General features: G+C 39.0%; 2 protein-coding genes across 3 annotated transcripts; one reads left to right on the top strand and one right to left on the bottom strand.

Moving 5' to 3' along the window:
* Positions 1 to 248: 248 nt before the first annotated feature.
* On the top strand, positions 249 to 4,338 carry LOC149823032 (uncharacterized). 2 transcript variants are annotated; one of them, XM_089980511.1, is made up of 4 exons: positions 249 to 518; positions 621 to 696; positions 850 to 1,862; positions 3,610 to 4,338. In XM_089980511.1, the coding sequence occupies exons 3-4, from the start codon at positions 1,217 to 1,219 to the stop codon at positions 4,239 to 4,241; spliced, it is 1,278 nt and encodes a 425-aa protein (XP_089836637.1). In that variant the 5' UTR covers positions 249 to 518; positions 621 to 696; positions 850 to 1,216; the 3' UTR covers positions 4,242 to 4,338. The 2 variants fall into 2 exon arrangements, with proteins under 2 accessions (XP_089836637.1, XP_089836636.1); XM_089980510.1 differs by having other exon boundaries at positions 293 to 518; positions 621 to 1,862.
* Positions 4,339 to 9,377: 5,039 nt separating this feature from the next.
* Positions 9,378 to 19,760, bottom strand: LOC149823031 (putative anthocyanidin reductase). The gene is made up of 6 exons (XM_089980509.1): positions 19,566 to 19,760; positions 14,383 to 14,538; positions 13,105 to 13,325; positions 12,346 to 12,505; positions 11,001 to 11,211; positions 9,378 to 9,734 (listed from the first exon to the last, which is right to left on the bottom strand). Exons 1-6 carry the CDS (start codon positions 19,699 to 19,701, stop codon positions 9,575 to 9,577), a joined length of 1,044 nt encoding a protein of 347 aa, XP_089836635.1. The 5' UTR covers positions 19,702 to 19,760; the 3' UTR covers positions 9,378 to 9,574.
* Between the last annotated feature and the right edge of the window lie 1,482 nt (positions 19,761 to 21,242).

Genomic DNA, 21,242 nt, shown 5'->3' with positions numbered 1-21,242 from the left:
AACCTCTGATTAGTAGATTTTACTGCTGTGACAAAACGTTCCCAAGATTACCTCTGATTATGTCCAAAAGCTCACGCATAAATTCATAATGTCCTTTACCATTTACCATTTGTATCTTTCACAGACCGCCTCCCCACGTTTTTCTAATCCCCAACATGTACTTTGGGCTACTTGATCTAATAATTAATGTCAGTCTCAAAATTTTCAAACCAACCTGCGTTTATTTAGTTTTGATCTTTTTGTCATTTAGGTTGTGTTCACTTCAAACCTTGAGTTCCATGACACCAGCATTTGGTCAAGAGACTCGGGACTTCTCCTTGTTGCTGTTTACTCTTGCCTCATTTTCCTTCTTTCTTTCTATTGGTGTTTCTCTCCTGTGAGATAAATGGGCCATTAAATGTCCTTCGGATGAATTTCATGATGATCGGCAGGTTGGTCAGTTTTAATGCTGGTTGGCTTTCCAGAAAAGAAGATAGTAACAGCACAGAAATGGTGTCTTGGCACCAGTCTTCTTGCATGTAAGATTCTGAGTTTTTTTTTTTGAGATTCTGAATTCATTTGTGGGTCTTCTTGGTCTCTTTGTTGGCTACCTTAAGCGTTCTGATTTGGGTTATTTCCAGAAACCGCCCTTGTTTAGGCAATATGGTGGATTGGCTTCCAAGGGTGGAGATGTGTTTTCTGTGAAGTGTTCTCTGAGTATCCTTAAATTCCCCATTTTAGGTTTTTTTCAAGCACCATCCATTGTTTAGGACTAGCAATTGTTTGAGTTCCTAATGCTGAAAAATATCCCTTTTGTAAAGTATTGATCTTCCCTTGAAATTTCTTTTCATTTTGGTATCCTTCCAATAGTCATTTTGGGCTAGTCTTGATGGTGGATTGATTTCTGAAAGTAGAGAAGGGGTGCTTGTGAAGAGGTTTTTTGGTCGTTCCTGCAACTTTGAGTTGTGTGCTCTTTCAAGGGTAGAAAAGGAGTTCAGAGGATTAGTGTGAGTTTTGAGGTTACTGGGTCTCAGGCGGTACAGTGGTATCTTCATAAAACCAAAGAAAAAGTAGGGCATGATGGGTCATTCATGGAAAAAAAGTAGCTTTATGGAATGAAAAAAAGGAGATCCACTGAGTTGGGGAGTTTCTGAATGCTGTATGGGGAGGATTTCTAGGAAAAGAACATGAAATCTGGAAGGTATTGAGAAAACAGAATTTTAAAGAAAAAAGGAAAATGCCAACAGTGTGGTTTGCTCTGAAAAAATCTCTCCATTGCAAATCTGAGACCTCGGATGTTTATGATCCAAAAACCAAGCGCCAGTTGAGCACAATTCAGACCAAGAAAAGTGGTAGGTCTGGCTGTTCAAGATCCATTGCTAATCTCAAAGATGTCATTCATGGTAGCAAGAGGCACTTGGAGAAGCCACCCAGCTGCAGCCCAAGGTCCATAGGAAGCAGTGAATTCCTCAATCCAATCACCCATGAGGTCATTCTGAGCAATTCAAGGTGTGAGCTTAAGATTACAGGCTTCAATGGTGCTAATGATGGTGGTTCTACTTTTGTGGGTACGCTTAGGCCTGGTACCCCTGGTCCTGGAGGGCAGAATGGCCTTCATTATGGCCATGCTTTTTCTGGGAGCTTTGCTACCACCCCTCCAAGAAAGTCCCCTAGCTTCCATATCTCCAATAGAGAGCCTTCTAGGCATGGTGCTTCTTCTCTCTCTGCTGCCATCTTTAGCGGGAACGGCTTTCCGGTCTCGACACGAAGGTTTTCTCACGATTCTGAAGCTCACGGTTGTGCCAATGTGACTTGCCACAAATGTGGAGAACGGTTTGGGAAGTGGGAAGCTCTTGAATCACATCATCTCTCCAAACATGCAGGTAAACACAGAACTTACTAGGTCTTTTTTTATTTGTTCATGTTTCTTTTGTGATTTCAAGGGTCTCTGTTTTTCCTTTCCATTCATTTAAGTGGCTTTGATTGATGGATTTCTTTGATCTATGTACTAAGCTAGCATGAAATAGCGTATCTAGGCTTCTCTTCTAGTTCAGCCTCTGAAGGGCCTCTCTCTCTCTCTCTCAATGGTGCTAATGATGGTGGTTCTACTTTTGTGGGTACGGATAGGCCTGGTACTCCTGGTTCATGATGGATCTGTGGATTAATCTCCTGATGAAACATATTTTCTTTTTTATCTTTTTGCCTTTTTTATTGGTTTTTTGCCTGGTGGAGGGATCAAAGGCGAAGGGGACGAGATAATATACTCTTTCAGACATGAACTGGTTCACATCTGATAATTCCTCTGCATTTGTTTGATTTCCATTCTTATTGCTGATTCTTTCATTTTGGTGAAGTGGAGAGGTTTTCTGCATGCTTAATTTATATGGGGAGGTTACTTCATCTATATCTTTGATTCCCTATATTCTTATAAATTTGAATACCTGATATCCATTTAATTTTGAAGTACTTTGATCAAGATGGTTTCACCAAATTTACATTTGGGAGTTTGAATATTACCAGTTATTCAAATGAGGTTTTTGGGTTGGCCTATATTCCTTTTCCTCCTTGCCTTCTTTTCAATTTCATGTGAAGGCTGTATGTATCTTCTCCAAATTTGTTGTAAGAGAAATTGGATAACCTTCAATTGGCCTTTCACTGATTGGGGAACTTCTAGGGGTTAGGAGTGGTCGCACACTTTTTATCTGCCATGTTTTTACGGTTGTGCAGTTTCTTTAGGCCATTGCATCAAAGCTGCAACAATGCTGATTGTTTATCATTATTATCTCATGAGTGTGAAGCCTCTTCATGGGCACTCATTTAATCCAAATCGATGGATTCAATTATCCATATTTAGATTCCCCCTCCCCCCCCCCCCTCCTCATTGGAACATATTTGTTGTTCTCTATGCCTGTTAACAGTGTTGCGTCTCTTTTAATGCTGCTTTCCGGCCCTATGAATGTAGTCAAGCTGCTTTCTTCCATCTAAATTTTTTTTTATTGTTCTTTTGAAATTAATCCTACATCCATAATCTTTTTCTGTTAGCCAACCATTGTCTCCAAACTCTTCTTAAGTTTGTTGGTTCTACATTCTTACAAATTCTTCATACGAGATAAAAAATGTCCTCATTTTCTCTAATTTACTTTTTTCATCTACCCAGCCTTCATTTTCTTGGCAATATGTTTATATGATGCCAAATCTCTTATTGGATTGAACTCCCTGCCTGTCAATTCAGTTGCTTTCATTTTAAATAGTTGAAGCTAACACCATTAACTTTTTCAGGAATCTAGATAATGTAGCAACATAAATGTTAAGGGTTGGGTGTAGTGGTTAGACTCTCTAACTCCAATGTCCTGGACGTATTCACAGATGATCTGCTGACATTAGCTTGTGTCAAATACTTAGTGATGCACTAGAAAGCAACGGAGCGGTGGTAAATGCATTTATTTTCATCTCAACTACTGCTGTATTTTGCAGTCAATCAGGCATAGGACCCTGTAACATTGTCATCAGATTGCTCTAGCTGTTCCTTTCTTTGCAGCGGAATAATTATGTGTCAGAATGCCTTCTCTTTTACTGGGCAGCCTTCTCTGAAATTAGTGTCATTTATCTTAACTCATCATACTTTTGCAGTTACTGAGCTGGTTGAAGGTGATTCATCTAGAAAAATTGTGGAGATCATTTGCAGGACAAGCTGGTTGAAGTCTGAGAACCAATGTGGTCGAATAGAAAGAGTCTTAAAAGTTCATAACATGCAAAAGACACTAGCTCGATTCGAGGAATACAGAGAAATGGTGAAGATAAAAGCCAGCAAGCTGCCCAAGAAACATCCTCGCTGTCTTGCTGACGGGAACGAATTGTTGAGATTTTATGGCACCACTATCACATGTTCGTTAGGCATGAACGGTTTGTCCAACCTCTGCATCTCAGACAAATGTAGTGTCTGCCGGATTATCAGTCACGGGTTTTCCACAAAGAAGGAAATGAAAGGAGGGATAGGAGTCTTCACAACTGCCACAAGTGGAAGAGCTTATGAATCCATTGAAGTGTATGAAGACAACCCATCAGTAAGGAAGGCTTTGCTGGTCTGCAGAGTTATCGCAGGACGAGTTCACAGGCCATTGGACAATATTCAAGAGATGAACGGCCAGTCAGGCTTTGACTCATTGGCTGGAAAAGTGGGTCTCTATTCAAACATTGAGGAGCTGTATTTGCTCAATCCTAGAGCTCTACTGCCATGCTTTGTGGTCATCTGTAAATCATGAAGAGATGCCATTCTTAGCCACATTGTATCTTTTTCTAGATATTGTGATACCTTATTTTAACAAATCCCATCACAATCAAAGTTTATACCTTCACTCAGTTGTGGTTCTATCTCTTTGCTAAGGTGAGGCAAATAGATTCACACTGTCTGCCAGCATTTTGGTTTGTGGCTTATACTGGCAAACATGGTCTTCCTGGCGGCACAAATTATTTCTTGATTCCATTAATACTTTTAAGGTGCTGCACATTTATAAGCCAAATTTGGTGCTATGAATCTCATTGTAAAAGATGCTTTATGCTATAGAGACAATTCAAAGGTGCTGCACATTTAGAAGCCAATTTGGTGCTATGAATCTCATTGTAAAAGATAATTTATGCTATAGACAAATCAAAGGTGCTGCACATTTAGAAGCCAAATTTGGTGCTATGATCTCATTGTAAAGGATGATTTATGATAGAGAGAGAATTCAAAGCTGCTGTGTGCAGTAGGCCTAAAAGGAGATGAGAGAAGCAAGCAACTGGCCATGACCATTCAATTTGATAGTATTAATATGGTATCTAAAGCGCTGGTTGTTGCTGCTCTAACTTGTTTCACCATGATGTCAAGTATTCTTGTAACATTTGTTTACTCTTAAGCACTAGGGAGAGTCAGTTTGCATGTTAAGATATATGTTATGGAGAAACTGATCACTTTTTCCTAAAGATTTTTTTGTTGGCTACAATAACTGCATTCTTACCCAATGAAAGGAGTTAAAATGTGGGATATCTGTTTTAAATGGAACGGTTGATGCTGCTACAATTTTTTTCTCTCTTTCTCATATATATATATATATATATGTTAAAAAAAGTGGTTACTAATTACCACTTGATTTTTTATACGTTTCTTTATACATTGATGAAGGGACACCCACCCACATCCCCTATGCTTCCAAATGACAGAATAACATGGAAGTTGAAGCTTCTCTCTTTTAGACCATTATACTGCCAGCTCATTTCTTCACCCAGATTGGAGTTTTTTTTTAAATTTTTATAAATTAGTTATATTATGCCTCCCTCTTTCAATTTAAAAGAAAAGGGAAAAGGAAAAAGGAAAAAAAAAGTTCACCATCGTCTTGAACTATGTGGATGTTATTTACATATAATTTGCATCCAGTTATTACATATAAGAGCACATAGTATGCACCAATTATCCTAATTTGCAGGTCAAGAATCATGTCCTGAGTTAAAGATCCCAGACAAGTTCAACATATATCAATGATCAGTAATACATCAAGATGCATAATTTAGGTATGCCAAAATAACAAACTAACCTATTGATAAAGGATGGAAACGAACCAAGTGTTCAGTTTGATCCACAGTGAACAGAAATACTTTGCATGCTCAAGTCTCAATGATACTGGCAAGTATCACCAATATTTTGAAATGTCGTACTTTCCATCCCGATACTTTCAAGGTATGATGTTATATTTTCTCAAACTATCACTTATTTTGAAGTTATCACATTTTTAACTCGAGTTAGTGTGATAAAAGCCATTATATATAAAAGTGTTACTAATAGAGAGAGATATATTTACATAAATATACTGGTATTTTTTCTTTAAAAATGTCAGAAGATTTTACCTCACCAATATTATCCCGAGAACTATATTTGTGACTATGCTTCTTAAGTTCTTAACCATGTATCATCAACTTTATAGTGTTTTTTCTTAGGCCATGCTAAAATAACCATGATCTATTGTGCTTTTTGTTCTTTTCGGCGATTTGACATGTCAAAACTTAAAAACATTTTGTTTCCTTGTACTTTATTCCTCTTGTTAGTTTGCCTATTGTAGTGCATGAGAAACAAAGTTCTGAAGAACAAGTTGTTAAATTCCACCGACACTGAACTCCAATTCCAATTCCTTGTCATTGTGATGTTTGGACCAGCCCTCAAAACTACCAAAGTTGAAAGCATCTTCATCCTGAGTTTACTGATGGGAGCAAGCATATATGCCACTTGTTAAAGAGACCTATATGGTACAAAGGTGACCGTGGCCCCACAAATAGCGACCGTTTCAGTGGACTTGGTGCCATTTGATGCAAAATAAAATACATTGGAACTGGATCTTAATCGGGTTGAGATCATATCTTCAACTTTGTAACTTAGACATGGTCATGGATTTTCTTCATATCCCACTATATTATTCTCTCTCTCTCTCTCTTTTTTTGATAATCCAAGGTACTCCTGCCCTTTCAAATCAAAGACGGCACTTTGGCTGGCCTTCAGTGGGTAAAAACCCTTGAAGCACCCCTGCCCACCTGAGAGTATACCCAGCTTCGACCTTGTGGCAAGGGACGCCATCCATGGGTTTCAAACCTGTGACATCCGGTCAACTTGGTGACATTCACGTCCCCCCTACCATACGACCTTACGGGCTTGTGAGCTCACTATATTAATCCCACTAGAGCAATAATATCCATGGTTCATTAGTTTTGTGATCAAAATGGCAATGCCTCAGCCATGAAAATTTCAAGTGATTTCCAAAATTATTAGAGAAATTTCCATGCGGGCGCCTAACCTAAGGCATAGTTTTGTTCAGTTGCCTCATGTTTCAAATATTTAAAGAAAACATGTGGCATTTTTAGAGATTGCTCGGTTCAACCCATGGGGTAACTTTTTTATTTAGTTTTCACCATATCATCCTCTAAAATCTTTCGTTTGCCTCTCTCACTCTCTCGTTATCCTTAACCAGAATCCAATTTTTTTCCAGATATGCTTAGATTTTAGGGCTTTTTATATTTTAATCTTTTATTTTTTCAATTGATTGATGTAAAATCCAATGTTTTATTGTTCGGGTATGCAAATATTTTTGAGGCTTTGCATTTTAATCCCTAATTTTGTAATATATTGAGTGAATGATGTTACATCTAAACTTTTTTTTGGTATGTTTAAATTTTAAGGGTTTTTGTATTTTAATCTTTATTTTTGTAATTGATTGAGTGAATGCATGGAAACTTCATTTTTTAAGTATGCTTAGATTCTAGAGGATTTGTATTTTAATTTTAATTTTTGAAATTTATTTGAGTGAATGATGCTAAATCCATTTTATTTTGTATGCTTAGATTTTAGGGGTTTTTGTATTTTAATCCTTATTTTTGCGACTTACTGATTTTTTTGTTTGGGCATGCTTATATTTTAGGAGTTTTTGTGTTTTAATATCTGTTTTTGTAATTTATTGATTGAATTGCTAAATCTATTTTTTTAAGTATGCTTAGATTTTAAGAGTTTTGTATTTTAATTCTTATATTTATAATTTATTGAATGTATTTTAATCCCTATTTTTGCAATTTATTGAGTGGATGCATGCTAAATTCATAATTTTTTATTGCTTAAAATATGAATTTTGTTATCAAAATACACAAAATTTAAACATGTGTCCAAGTGTCACCAATGATGAATCAAACACACATGGCACATAGACAGTAGTGTTCTACCTCTAACAAAAGTTAGACACACACCTTGTTACTGTCTGAACAGGGTCAGAACAGAAATGGACAGAACATGGTGTCTCCGTCTGGCTGTCCCTGAAACAAACGCCCCCAATAGCCCCTAAAAATGTGGATCTTCCTATTCAAACCGTGGTGAACCAACCAACCCGAAAGAAATATCCTCTCTAACTTCTCGCAATTAAAAAAATCCAAACACGAAACTCCAGTGAAATATCCTCCCTATTTAGTTATCAACCATATTTAATACTTGAGTGAGATTGACTGCAATGGCTTCACTCATATGGTAGTGGGAGCTTGTCAATGTCACCAAGCTGAAGGAATGCCACTAGTTCAAAAATCATGATTGTGCATCCTTTGCTACAAGGCCAAATACTCAATAGTGGGCAAGGCGGACTTAAGGTTTTTACACCATGAGCTTGACCAATGAGTGAGGGGGGTTTCCATGGTTATCCAAAAAAGAAAAGTCTTCCTTCTCTCCAAACTTGTATACACTTAAAACATGAAAAAATTGTCATTTATGCAATGCTCCAACGGCGGATCAAGTGCAATCACATTGCACAATTTGAGTGTGTCGCTGAACCTAGTCGCCCTCCATCTTAGGTTGACAGCCTGCCGACTAGGTCACATAGGTGCAGTTGCGGATTCCGCAATGAGGCACCTTAAAAAAACTTGGGTACGGGGGTAAAGGCAGGGTATATATATATATATATATATATTAACAATTTTAAGTTAACATGTATGTGTGTATATGTAATATAGATAAAAAACTTAATTAAGGTTAATTGAATCTAATTTTGGACAGAAATGAACCTCATAGAAGAGTTCATGTTACATAACCTGCTAGTTGTGAGCCCTGGTAGATGGTGGGCACACTCAAAGTGTGCAATGTGATTGCACTTTATCAGACATCCAATTAAAGATACAAGATGTAATTAATGAAAAGATCCATCTTCAGATCTATCCCAGAGGGGCATGTCATTTTGGTTGTCCTTAGTGAGAAAACCCAACACTGACAATCATTATTTAAATTCTTATTTTTCATTTATTTTGTGTTTTAAACACTTAATTAATGTAACCTGCCTGAGCCACTGTCAAATTAGGCCAATCTAAGACTGAGTTCTGAGTTTGCCAACCATGAAAAAGGCGACTGCTTTTCTTGTCCTCCTGTGGATTCATGGTTTCTGCAAAACCCTCAAGTTTTCACGGCAAGCAAAGAGAGAGAGCAGATCAGGTGATCTGCCAAATCACTCTAATTAAGTAATTTGGCATCTTCACTGTTCACAAAATGCATAAAAACCGTGGGGGTCCTTGTAGGATGAAGCAATGGACAGTGAAGATGTCAAATCACTTAAAGTGATGACGGATCACCTGATCTGCTCTCGTCCGGTAGGTTTAGTGCGTCAGGCCAGACAGGATCCAAAGCTCATTCATGGGCACTTTGTCAGTATCACTATACAGATCCTGAACATTTGTGTATGTTCTTGATCTGGTCATGCCCTTGTCAGATTTAATAATGGACCTTGTTACGGGTTCATACCTGGCTCACCATGTTCCAATATGGTCATCCATGAAGCACAGAAGGAAGACTATCCTACCTTCAAATTTTCAAATTTAAAACATCCCACTGCAAACACTCACAGACCTTTCTCTTTCTAGCGCAGGGCCTGACATTTCCACAAACCCAGTTGTTATTTTGCCTCACAAAGTATGCAGTTCTGACAATAGCAGTTGAGCACACACACAGTGTTCAAAAACCTAGAGGAGTTATTGCTAAGCTTTGGTTGATATCAACAACCTGCTTCTTTCATGCATACATATTTATATCTACCACTGAATCAAATAGTCCTCACTTTGGTGGTGTGCTGCTCAGGAACCCGCATTCAATGCAGCAATCAATGCTTTCCTTGAGTATCTCTTTCATCCCATGCTTGAATTCAAAACCCAACTCCTTCAGTGTCAGAGAGGAGACTGTGGTAGGGCTCCATCCTTGAGGCTCATCTGGCAATCTGCTTAACCAAAAAGAACCCATAAATGAGGCTTGTGATAGTTCAAATATGAGACTGGTTTTGAGTTTGTACCGGTCAACAAACTTATAAAGAACTATACTCTCTCTCTAAATGTTCTCTCTCTCTCTCTCTCTCTCTCTCTGAGTGTGCAAAATCAACCACTATAAGTTCAGATTAAGCAAAAAAACATAACTATGACCTTTTGCAATGCCCTAACAAAAATCAGTCTTAAACAATGCATCTCTCGTTGGCACAGGTGTTGGCTTTCAAACATTAGGTTGGGCATTACAAATTAATTATTCTTAAGAAAAACCATACCAGGACCCGATAAGAACTACATGAACTATACCCGGATCATACCCGGTAAAATCATATTTTTATCATTTTTACATTGAAAATTTATGGGTCTTAATCGGAACTCAGGTCAGGTCTGGGTCTGGTATAAAATTTCATAAACTATACCCAGGTCCATGTATTAATCGGATCTTCGGGTCCCGACTCAGGTCTTACCATGTATCACCATACCTGGACCCTATAGGGTTTGGTTCAGGTCGGGTCCAGGTAAACCAGGCCCGTTGATACCCCTAGGCCCGAGTACTTTGTGAAGTACTCGGCCGATCACCTAACTGAGCCCGAGTATAAACAATAGCCTGACTCATTACCCTAGGTATGGACAGGCTTATTGATCGGACCACTTATTAGTTGTTTTCAAAAGCATGTATTAGATCACAGTGGACCTGACTATATCCATAAGGGCCTGTTTGAAATCTGATAGCTGGGATGGGCGTTTTTGGATTTGGTGTTCCGGAGGTAAAATCTTGGTCAAACTACCTTGGTGGTCCCATTTGAAATCTGTAGTTGGATATGGACATGGGCAAGATACCATATATATATATATATATATATATATATATATATATATATATATATATATATATATATATATATATATATATATATATATATATAAGGCCGCATTCAAAAACTCTTTAAGACCATCATGTGAAACTTGATAAAGGATTTGAACACCAATCTTTATACTATTGAAAGCATCATTAGAGTCCATAAACTTGGTCAAGTTTCATGTTATATATGCTCTAGTATGCGTTTTAGGAATTGACAAACTTCATGCTTTTCATGTGAGACCCAAACATAAACTTAGGCTAGGACTCTGGAGCAAGCTAGGCATACTTAGCTCATTGGTCTAAACCAGAAAGGTGTGATATTTTTCATTTTGAGGTAACCAAGAAGTTATAGAAGATTTACTTGTGTTTAACTGGAAAAGAGTACTGCTGAGAGTAGAAATCAACGAGTTGAGGGAGACCACAGCTATGGGCAGAGCAAACGTAGCGTCCCTTTGCCTCCCTTTCCTGCATCAAGAAAACATGGGCATTGCATACGTCTTCTATGTGAACTATGGAGATGGACCCCAATCTGGAACTCACTGCAGTTAATATTGGATACAGGTCTGGGTCTCCTGCAAGTTAATGTTATACATCAGTTATTATTTTTTTTTTTTACGACGAGGAACCCTCGCCGAAGTGAAGAAAAACCCGGGTGAGGCCCCACGATCGCCCTGCCTTACGTGGCCCACCTCTAAAAGCTATGGACACACCTAGGGGTGGCAATTTCTGACACGACCCGCCAACCCGCCTCTTAGGCGGGTTCGGGTTGGGCTTAAGCCAACCCGTTTAATAAACGGGTCGACCCGCGTAACCCGTTTATTAAACAGGTCGGGTTCGGGTTGGGGGTATGCCAACCCGCCAACCCGGCTGACCCGTTTAATAAACGGGTTAGGTGGGTGGGTCAACCCGCCAACCCGACTGCCCGACCCGCCAACCCGACCCGCCAACCTGACCCGCCAACCTGACCCGCCAACCTGAAAACCCGTTTACCCGACCCAACCCATTTATTAAATGGGTTGGTGGGTCGTGTCGGGTTACCCGTTTATTAAACGGGTCAGGTTCGTGTTTGCCACAGCCAACCCGTTTAATAAACGGGTCGGGTTCAGGTTGAGGTATGCTGACACGCCAACCCGCCAACCCGACCCGATTGCCACCCCTAGACACACACACCCATGTGCCAGAAGGGTTTGATCTGGTGCCTTCATCAGATATTATGAAAAAAAAAATGTTATAACATTACCGATAGGGGGTTCAACGGGTCGGGTATGTATAACCCAATCCTGACCCCAAATGGGTCCAGTAGGATCCAGGTTTGGTATGAAAGAAGGAGGTCTGGTTAAGAATCCAGGTCGAACCCATGTGTCTGATTAGTATGGACCAGGTATGGTTTATGAAAATTTCATATCGGACTTGGATCTGACCCTAGATTCAATTTAGATCTGCAAATTTTCTATGTAAATAATATAAAAGCATTATTTTACCAGGTATAGTCTGTGGTTGGTTTGGTTTAGTCAGTCTGAATCCAATACCAATACCTCTTAGTTAGATCCGGCTGGATCCAGCTTGTTGACATCCCTAATTAGAACCATACATTAATTATACTAAACAGGCAATTTGGGTGTGGCATCTTTCACATAAGTTAAGAAGTAAATCAAGTGTGAGGTGTAAGTTGGATTAAATAGCTTTTTCTATTTCACCAGAAGTACCTGTGATAGGTGATAGCAATACTTGAAGGCTTGATGGAACGGATCGGGTCAAGAATGGACCACCCACTGTTGCAGGTACTATGGACACCAAGTCCAAGCCTTTCTCCTTGGCAAATTTAAACGCCATTTGGTCCTCAATGAGCTTCGATGTCGCATAGACCTAATCATCACCAAGAACAGAACAATCATTTGAAGTCATAGTGACAACCAGTCTTTAGGATCTTTAAACTACGGGTGCAAATACTGGGTTGGATCTTTATTCACTTTGGGCCCGATCAAAGGAAATTCAGGCAGATATAGTATATAAAAATTAGGAAAATTTTCAAATAAACCCCAAACTTTTCTGTCAAATTCATTTGCACACCAAATAGTTTAGAGTTTGCAATTGCCCACCAAAGTTTTTACCTGGGTTAATCAAATGACCCAGGCTTTACTTACATCTAATGAATTCTGTTTTAAATTTATTAAAATGACCATGATACCCGCATGCCTTTCCCATACAAGTAGTTTTTAGGAAACTTTTTTTTGTGTGCATTTAACATAAGGGTGGTGAGTTTGTGACCTCTCTCTCTCTCTCTCTCTATCTATCTATCTATATATATATATATATATATTCTCTCTCTTATTGTAGATTCAGTATGTGTTCTCCGTCCAATTCCAAATATGACTCCAGAACCGATTACCTGATATTAACCAAGTCTGACCCGTTTACATTCATACCAACCGGGTCTAGGTCCAAAATGAGAGATCCACTCTTACCCATCCGTATGCACGGTTCTTGAGTGCTGAATCAATGGAGTTCAAGCAAGACTCGTCCACCACCGTGGCCTTGAGGTTTCCTTGTGGGTCCCTTGCAGAGAGGATGCTTATAGAAGATGTGATGACCACCCTCTTGACCGATTTAGCCTTCCAGGAAGCTTCTAGAATGTTCAGCGTACCATTTGTTGCTAGCTTATGGGCATTGGTTACCAGGTAGCTTCCTGCAACATATGTGAAGATTTTTCAATAAGGTTCTTAATATATATAGATCTTATGTATGGTTGGCCAAATATCTCTTATCATGGGTGCAAATGGATCGGATTAGGTTGGATTATTTATTGAATCCAATACCTTAATTTTAGATATGGGTTTAGGGCCTGTTTGCTTGGACCCAAAATGAGAATCATTCAAACGATCCCCATTTTCTCATATGCAAGCGAACGTGAGAAAATGGCGCAGTGAGTAAATGAATCATATGTAATTCATTTACTGTCTCACGAGACTAAAAAAAAATCAAGTGCTTGATACCGTGATTTCGAATCACATGATTCATTTTCACATTTGAAAGTGCAAGCAAAGGTGCCCTTAAAATAGGATTATGGATGTCTTTTCAGATCCATATTTAAACTTGAGAATGATTAGGCCAAATTCAGTAATGACTATGTCCGATCCATTTACATCCTCAAGCGCGTGTGTGTGTGTGTGTGTCGGTGCATGCACATAGGGCCTGATGGGAGAAGCCGACCCAGCCCGTCATGGGCCGGGTTTGGGCCATGATTTTAGGCCCGGGTCCATTAGGTACCGGGCCAAAATCTGGCCCGTTATATATGTGGGCCGGCCCATGAGCTACTGGGCTTGCCTGATGGGCCTGAGTTATTTATTATTTTTTTAATAATATAAAAAATTTAAAAATTAACTATTACATAGTAACTTGAATAACTATTATTATTTACTTAATTAGTTGCATGGGAGCTTGCTATTTATTAATTAAGAATTAATTGCATGAAAACTTGTTATGCTCTCATTAACTCATAATTTCAGTCAAGCATTTAAACATTTTAAGATTGGACCAAGCCACCCGCTTTACATCGGCCCGTTGGACCAATAAGCCGGGCCATGAGCTTCTCTTCAAACCCGAGCCCGTTAAAAACCAGGCCAAAACCTGACCCGTTAGTAAACAGGCCAGGCGACCCGGTCCACCCAATCCATTAGCAGGCCGGTATGTGCACACACATATACACTCATATTTGTGTATGCATTAAAGATAGGATAAATTACCAGGATTTTGTCCGCCAAACTCCATCTGTGATGCCACGTGGAAGACTCCATCACAACCCTCCAGTGCTTTATCATAGCTGCCTTTTTCAAGCATATCTGCCTTGAAAATCTTGAGTCTGCCTTCATCACTAAAGGATAGTACCCTAGATGCCTTCTCTAAATATAAAAAAAAAAAAATTTAATTACAATCAGTTGGCTTACATTCATGATCAAGTGTTACCCCACAAACATGGTAGAGTTCATCTAAATATTTATGTGATCGGATTGGGTACTTGATTTTCATATCACTACCTTTTTCTTTTTAAAAGCAAGCTGGGGTTAGTCCGACCCCTATCAGTTATGGGATTTGAACTTGCAATGTCTCAACACAAGGTGACATGAGGCGCACCTAACGGTGACTTGCATTAATATATATGTTTACATCTTTGATAAGGTACTTAAATTTTTTTTCTTTCTCTATGCCAAGGAGGGGCCATCAACCACCCCCACATTGTCAGACCTTGATTGATAGAACCCTTTTGAGGCCTTCACTACCCATCAAAGACTACATCCAGATTTCACCTTGCCACAAGATATGCCCCCTGTGCGTTTTGAATTCATGACGTCCCTTCAGCTTAGTGATGTCCACAAGTTACCTCTACCGGATGTCTCGAGCCCTTGTGAGTGACTATTGATTTTAGTGTCGTAAGGCCATCACAAAAGCTGATCATATAAGCATGAATGATGCATTAAAAGCTTGTTTGCTTGCTTATTGTAGTTGAGACAAGCCCAAGCAGGGTGTATTCCCAGGTGGACAGGGAGGGACCTCAAAAGTTATACCAACTAGAGACCAGCTAATATACAGCGGTTGGAGGGTTTTCCCTTGAATTATACACCCAAAAAAAAAAAAAAGTTATATCAAAGGACTCGGATTTGAAAATATAATCTCTACATACATGAAAAGCACTATTAGATGACAAGGTGTAAGTCCTATTATAGTACTAAACCACCATATAACTCATTGTGATATATATATATATATATATATATATATATAAAAGGTTAAGATTTTTTACAGTTTTTGTATGTAAACCTAACAAATGGCCGGGGTGGAACCCTCTATTTATTTTTCATATCTAACACCATAGGTGTGACCTGCAGATTTTGTTCAGTGAAAACAGGCTTTTGAATCGCTGGAATTCAACCTGTATACAGGTTTTTTTGGTGATTTAAAAATCAACAGCTATAAAGGCATCAATATTTTTTGACTCATAAAAATATATTTTTTTGCCGAAAAATATATTTTAATATGTTAAATACATCTATAAGGTTAGATTGCGTCAAAATAGCTTGCGGCGTGAGATTCAAACTAGATTGTAGGTACAATCTATTGTACCAAATATAAACCTTATATATACCACTAGGTGGTATCCCATGCAGTAAGCGGGGTCCTGTGTCAAGCTGAAGGCCCAGGATTGAATCCCTCTGCCACATGGGGCGGCTGTTGTTCTGGTAGGGGTCCGCCTAACCCCAGCTTGCCTTTCAAAAAAATATATATACCCCCCCTCTCCCTCTCTCTCTCTCTCTTTATATATATATATATATATATATATGGTGGTTCCGTGACATGATTTGTAAAATTTTGTACCAGACCCAGGCCCGACCCATGTTTAGACTAAGATCCACAAATATTTTTCAATGTAGATAAAGATAAAAAAATTATTTTACCGGGTAATGTCTGAGTCTGGTGCATAAAAACCTTATAGTGAGTCCCTATACACATAGAGGGTTCATATATATTTTTTTGAAAGGCAAGCTGGGGTTAGGCGAACCCCCTACCAGAACAACAGCCGCCCCATGTCGCAAAGGGATTCAATCCTGGGTCTTCAACTTGACACAGGACCCGCTTACCATATGGGATACCACCTCGGTGGTATATATAAGGTTTATATTTGATAAAATAGATAGGATCCAGTATGGTTTCTCTTATGGTGAGTCCGATAAGACCTTCTTCGAACCCGGTACCATCATCTCAAATCAGGTCTGGGTTAATTTTGTTTCACATGGATCTGAACCAAACCCGACCCATTAGTACCCCTGGAGCCGTCTGGCTCTTAAAGCCGGTTCCACCTTGCAATAAAAAAAAGAAGCATGCCATTTTAAAACCCTTTGACTTTCCTTGAAAACATCTTAATTTTTTACGAGACCCTTTAAGGCTCCAACCTCTCTCTCTCTCTCACTAAAGAATGTATATATATTGCTGAACATACTTATATCAGCCAATTCTTATGAGATATTTTAAAACCGATATAAACCTACGAAATATGATATTTTGAAAATGTTGTGATTTTATCACGATATTATTGAATTACTAGCAAAATATATATTTCTTATTGTTAAATGTTTATTCCTATATTTGGTATGCTTCCATATCAATATTTTGAGTTTTTTTTCTGGAAAAAATTAATTTATCTCCAGACTCTTTTTGCGGAGAAAATGTTGATAACAAGATTTGTGACTGTTCGATAGAGGTTAAATTGTGTCAAATTGTGCTGGGTGATGACATAAATCCAAATATGAATCGGAAATAAAAATAATAGGTCCAAAATTAGATTTGAATCCTAATTGAATATAATGAGGTAATGTTAATTTTGAATCCAAATAGCTCCTGCAGAAAAAGAATAAAAGCAAGCTATTTACATATGAAAAATGCGACTGAATTAGATTTAATCTGAATTTGAATTAGATTCGAGTTAAAATATTGATCCAAGTCCAATTTGAAACTGAAAATAATTCAGTTTAGTAGACCTGTATCCAGTTCGATTAAACATTTGTACCTTAAAGTCCAACTATAAAAATAATGCATTGGATTTAGATCTAATGTCTGGTCCATTTGCATCGATAATGCCAGCATTTTTTTAATACCGAAAAACACGCTTTAGACAAATTTTAAACCATCCTTATATTCATGAATTATGATCAAATCGATTTTTCACCACCTCAAAAACCAAATCTTATAGTATATTATACATGACAAAACCTCCTAAAGTAGTAAAAAGGTCATGTTGAATAAATCTGCATTGTTTTTTTTTTATTTAGATGAAGAAACCACTCTCAGGATTAGGGGTGTCAATGGGTTGGGTTTACCTAGACCCGACCCGAACCCTCTAGGGTCCGGGTATGGTGATAAATAAGAAGATCTGATTAAGACCCAGTTCCGGACTTGAAGGTCAGATTATAATACATGGTATAGTTTGTGAAATTTTATACCAGACCCGGACCTAACCCGAGTTCCATTTAAAACCCTTCAAAATTTTAATATAAAAATGATAAAAAATATGGTTTTACCGGGTATGATCCAGGTTTTGTTCATGTAGTTTTTATCTGGTACGGGTATGATTTTTCTTATAGTATACCCGATTAGACCCCGGTCTAGACCCAATACCATACCCAAAAAACTGGTCCAAGTCTGGTTTCACCTAGGTCCGAACTAAACCCGACCCGTCGACACCCCTACTCAGGATCAGAGACTTAGCCACACTGGCTTTGCTTGTCATATACTTACAGTCTCTGTCTTGACAGCATAAAACTTTGTGAGCTTAACCCTTGCCTCCAGGGAGTCGGGATGACACCCACATGATTTGAACATAGACCACCTGCCTAACGGCCTAGGTTTCATCTCACTACGTCAAACCCCTTTGAGGCCTGCATGGTTAAATCTAACATTCGGTGCCTAAACTCATGCAAACCAAAGTGTGCACCATATTATAATTATAAAGCAGTGGTGAGTCTGGTCAAGTTGATTGAATTAAAACATTTCTGGTGCAAGTAGGTCCCATTCTGCACATAACCTAAGTCAATTGAGAACAATTAATCCTATTTGGATGGCATATAAGTTCATTTGTCCAACTTCATATGAGCCAAGTATTAAGAAAGATAGACCCAGGTTCGAATCCTTCTGCCACATGGGGCTTAAGAGTTATCTGGCAGGGGTCTGCCTAACTCCAGCTTGCCTTTCTAGAAAAAAAAATGTATTAAGAAAGATACCACCGTGGTGGTATTCCATGTGGTAAGCGGGGTCCTGTGCCAAGCTGAAGGCCCAGGTTCGAATCCCTCTGCCACATGGGGCTTAAGAGATATCTGGTAGTGGTCTTTCTAACACCAGCTTGCATATCAAAAAAGAAAAAGAATTAAGAAAGATGCCCCTCATGGGTTGGCACACATGGCTAGCATGGGGTATGTGAAGCCACTTTCACATGAAGGATTCCAGATCAAACTCCATTGCTTGCAAGATGTACCATATGGCTTTAACCGGTCAGTCTCCACAAGCCATGGGATTCAGTTAACTTCTCGGGCTTTTCTTTATAAGGAGGTGAGCCCATTAAGTGACCACTGCCCCTATATATATATATATATATATATATATATATGTGTGTGTGTGTGTGTGTGTGTAAACGACCTAGCAAATAGGGTGGAACCACTTTTTTTTTAGTTTATTTTCTCGTGGGGACCAGCTTTTGGATCTTTGGAATCCAACCTGTATACAGGTTTTTCCAGTGATCCGAAAACCAATAGTTGTGAAGGTGTTGATGTTTTTATTCATAAAATCATGTTTTTTTCTCATTGAGAAAAAAACATGATCCAAGGGTCGATTTTCACTAAATAGAGCATGCTGAACACATCTATGAGGTTAGATTGTATCAAAACAACTAATATTTGGTTCAACTCCACATAAATGGTCATTGCACACATGAACCAAGTTGATACCTAGACTGTGGTGGTGTCAACGCAATCTAGCCTAGTTCGCGCACGCAGACTCGAGCCGAGTCCTTGACCAAAATTGTACCTTGCAGTGTACCCAACATTACAAATCAGCAACCTGGACTCAAAGTGAGAGCCCAACTGCTGGCTGCAAGGATGCAGTCCTTGAGGGTGAGCATAATTAAGTTGCAGATCCTCTAGATTTATGTATTTTACACTATATTATCACTTTTAAGCCCTCCCCCCCTTCAAAGAGGAAGAAAATATGCATGCAGAAAGAAAATTTTGAAGAGTTCTAGATTCTCAATGACATCCAACCACATGTAAAAAGGATTACAGCCACCGGAGCCGAGTCGCTTCTAACAAAGATAAGATCAAGCAACTACAACTGATTCACAAAAGCCAAGATGATTCATAACTCCAAATTTTAAAGGGGCGCGTACCTGGATCCCTGGTTGTGGCATGAACCTTGTACCCCTTTTGGAGGAGCGACCGTACGAGCCATGACCCAATATAGCCAGTTGCCCCGGTCACACAGAAGGTCCCCTTGTCCTCCAGCTTGTGGTCTGTACACTCCATGACCGGTTTGTGGAAGCTCTTCTCCTATACCCTTGTCTTGCCTTTTAGGCTGTTGGAGGAAGAGGAGGAGGAGGAGGAGGAGGAGGAGAGAAGGCAGCACAGAGTGAGCAGTGAGGTGAGGACCATGGGCTGTGTTTTACATCTCTCTTCTCATAACACGTGGGGTGCATGTGTTGTGGGTCCCACCTCCCACCAAGTAAACTTTAGACCTAAATATAGAACCGAATTAAATGAGTGTATTTATTATTATTATTATTATTATTTTTATGACGAGGAGTCCTTACCGAAGAGAGCATGAGCACCCTGCCTTGCGTGGACTACCTCTGAAAGCTAGGGACAGCCAGTGAAGTAAATGAGTGTGTTTATTGTGGCACCCAACTACTACAGTACAGACTTGTGAAGAAATGCTGTGAGGGTGTTCTCTCTCTCTCTCTCTCTCTAATAAAAATGCATTATGCATTATTTATGTCAAGAGATCACTCTAAACTTATGGTCATACGCTCTTGATTTATATAGATCTAATCTCCAAAAGCAAGATCGGACCTTTGGATCATGGTTAGCATGTTCTATTTATAACTTTCATGTTTTAAAGTTGACTTCAAAATGATGTTTGTGCAGTTTGAGCTGTTGGTTCTTCAGTACCTTGTAAAATTTAATTTAATATATTAATAGAGGTGATTAAATTCACTAACATTGTAAATAAGTCTATTTGGTCGAATTTAGCATTTGGTGGGTAGATTTATGCAAATAAGAGTATCGTGGTTCACAACCACGACTGATTTCCTCAAATTAAGTGCATTTGGTTGTCCAAACCAAACAAATGGGAGTTTTGGATTTGTACTTAAGTCTTAAATTTAACTGCCCATTTAGATTTTTCTTTTTGGATAGACCAAGGCAAAAAAACCCCATCACAGACTGCACATTAGGGGTGTCAACGGGTTGAGTTTGGTTCGGACCCAGGTGGAACTAGACTTGGACTCAATTTTGGGGTATGGTATCGGATCCGGACCAAGGTCTAATCAGGTTCACTATAAGAAAAATCATACCCGGACCTGATAAGAACTACATGAATCAGACCTGGACCATACCTGGTAAAACCATATTTTTTTATCATTTTTACATTGAAAAATTGCGGGTCTTAATCGGAATTCGGGTCTGGTATAAAATTTCACAAACTATACTCGGGTCCATGTATTAATCGAACCTTTGGGTCTTAATCGAGTCTTATCATTTATGACCATAGGGTTTGCTTTGTGTCCGGACCCTACAGGGTTTGGTTTGGATCGGGTCCAGGTAAACCCAACATGTTGACACCCTTACTGCACATTGGCTGGCCTTTGAGTGGTAAAACTAGGGGTGTCAATGGATCGGGTTTGAAGCAAACCCGACCCATACCAAACCCTATAGGGTCAGGGTTTGGTGATAAACAAAGAGGTTTGATTAGAATATGGGCCAGATTCAAAGGATCTCATTAATATATTGAGCCGGGTATGGTTTATGAAATTTCATACCAGATCCGGACCCAACCTGAGTTCTGAATC

The sequence above is a fragment of the Nuphar pumila genome, chromosome 11, assembly GCF_984573655.1.
Source record: "Nuphar pumila chromosome 11, dmNupPumi1.hap1.1, whole genome shotgun sequence".
Classification (NCBI taxonomy): Eukaryota; Viridiplantae; Streptophyta; class Magnoliopsida; order Nymphaeales; family Nymphaeaceae; genus Nuphar; species Nuphar pumila.
This window is presented reverse-complemented; position numbering and strand designations above follow the sequence as displayed.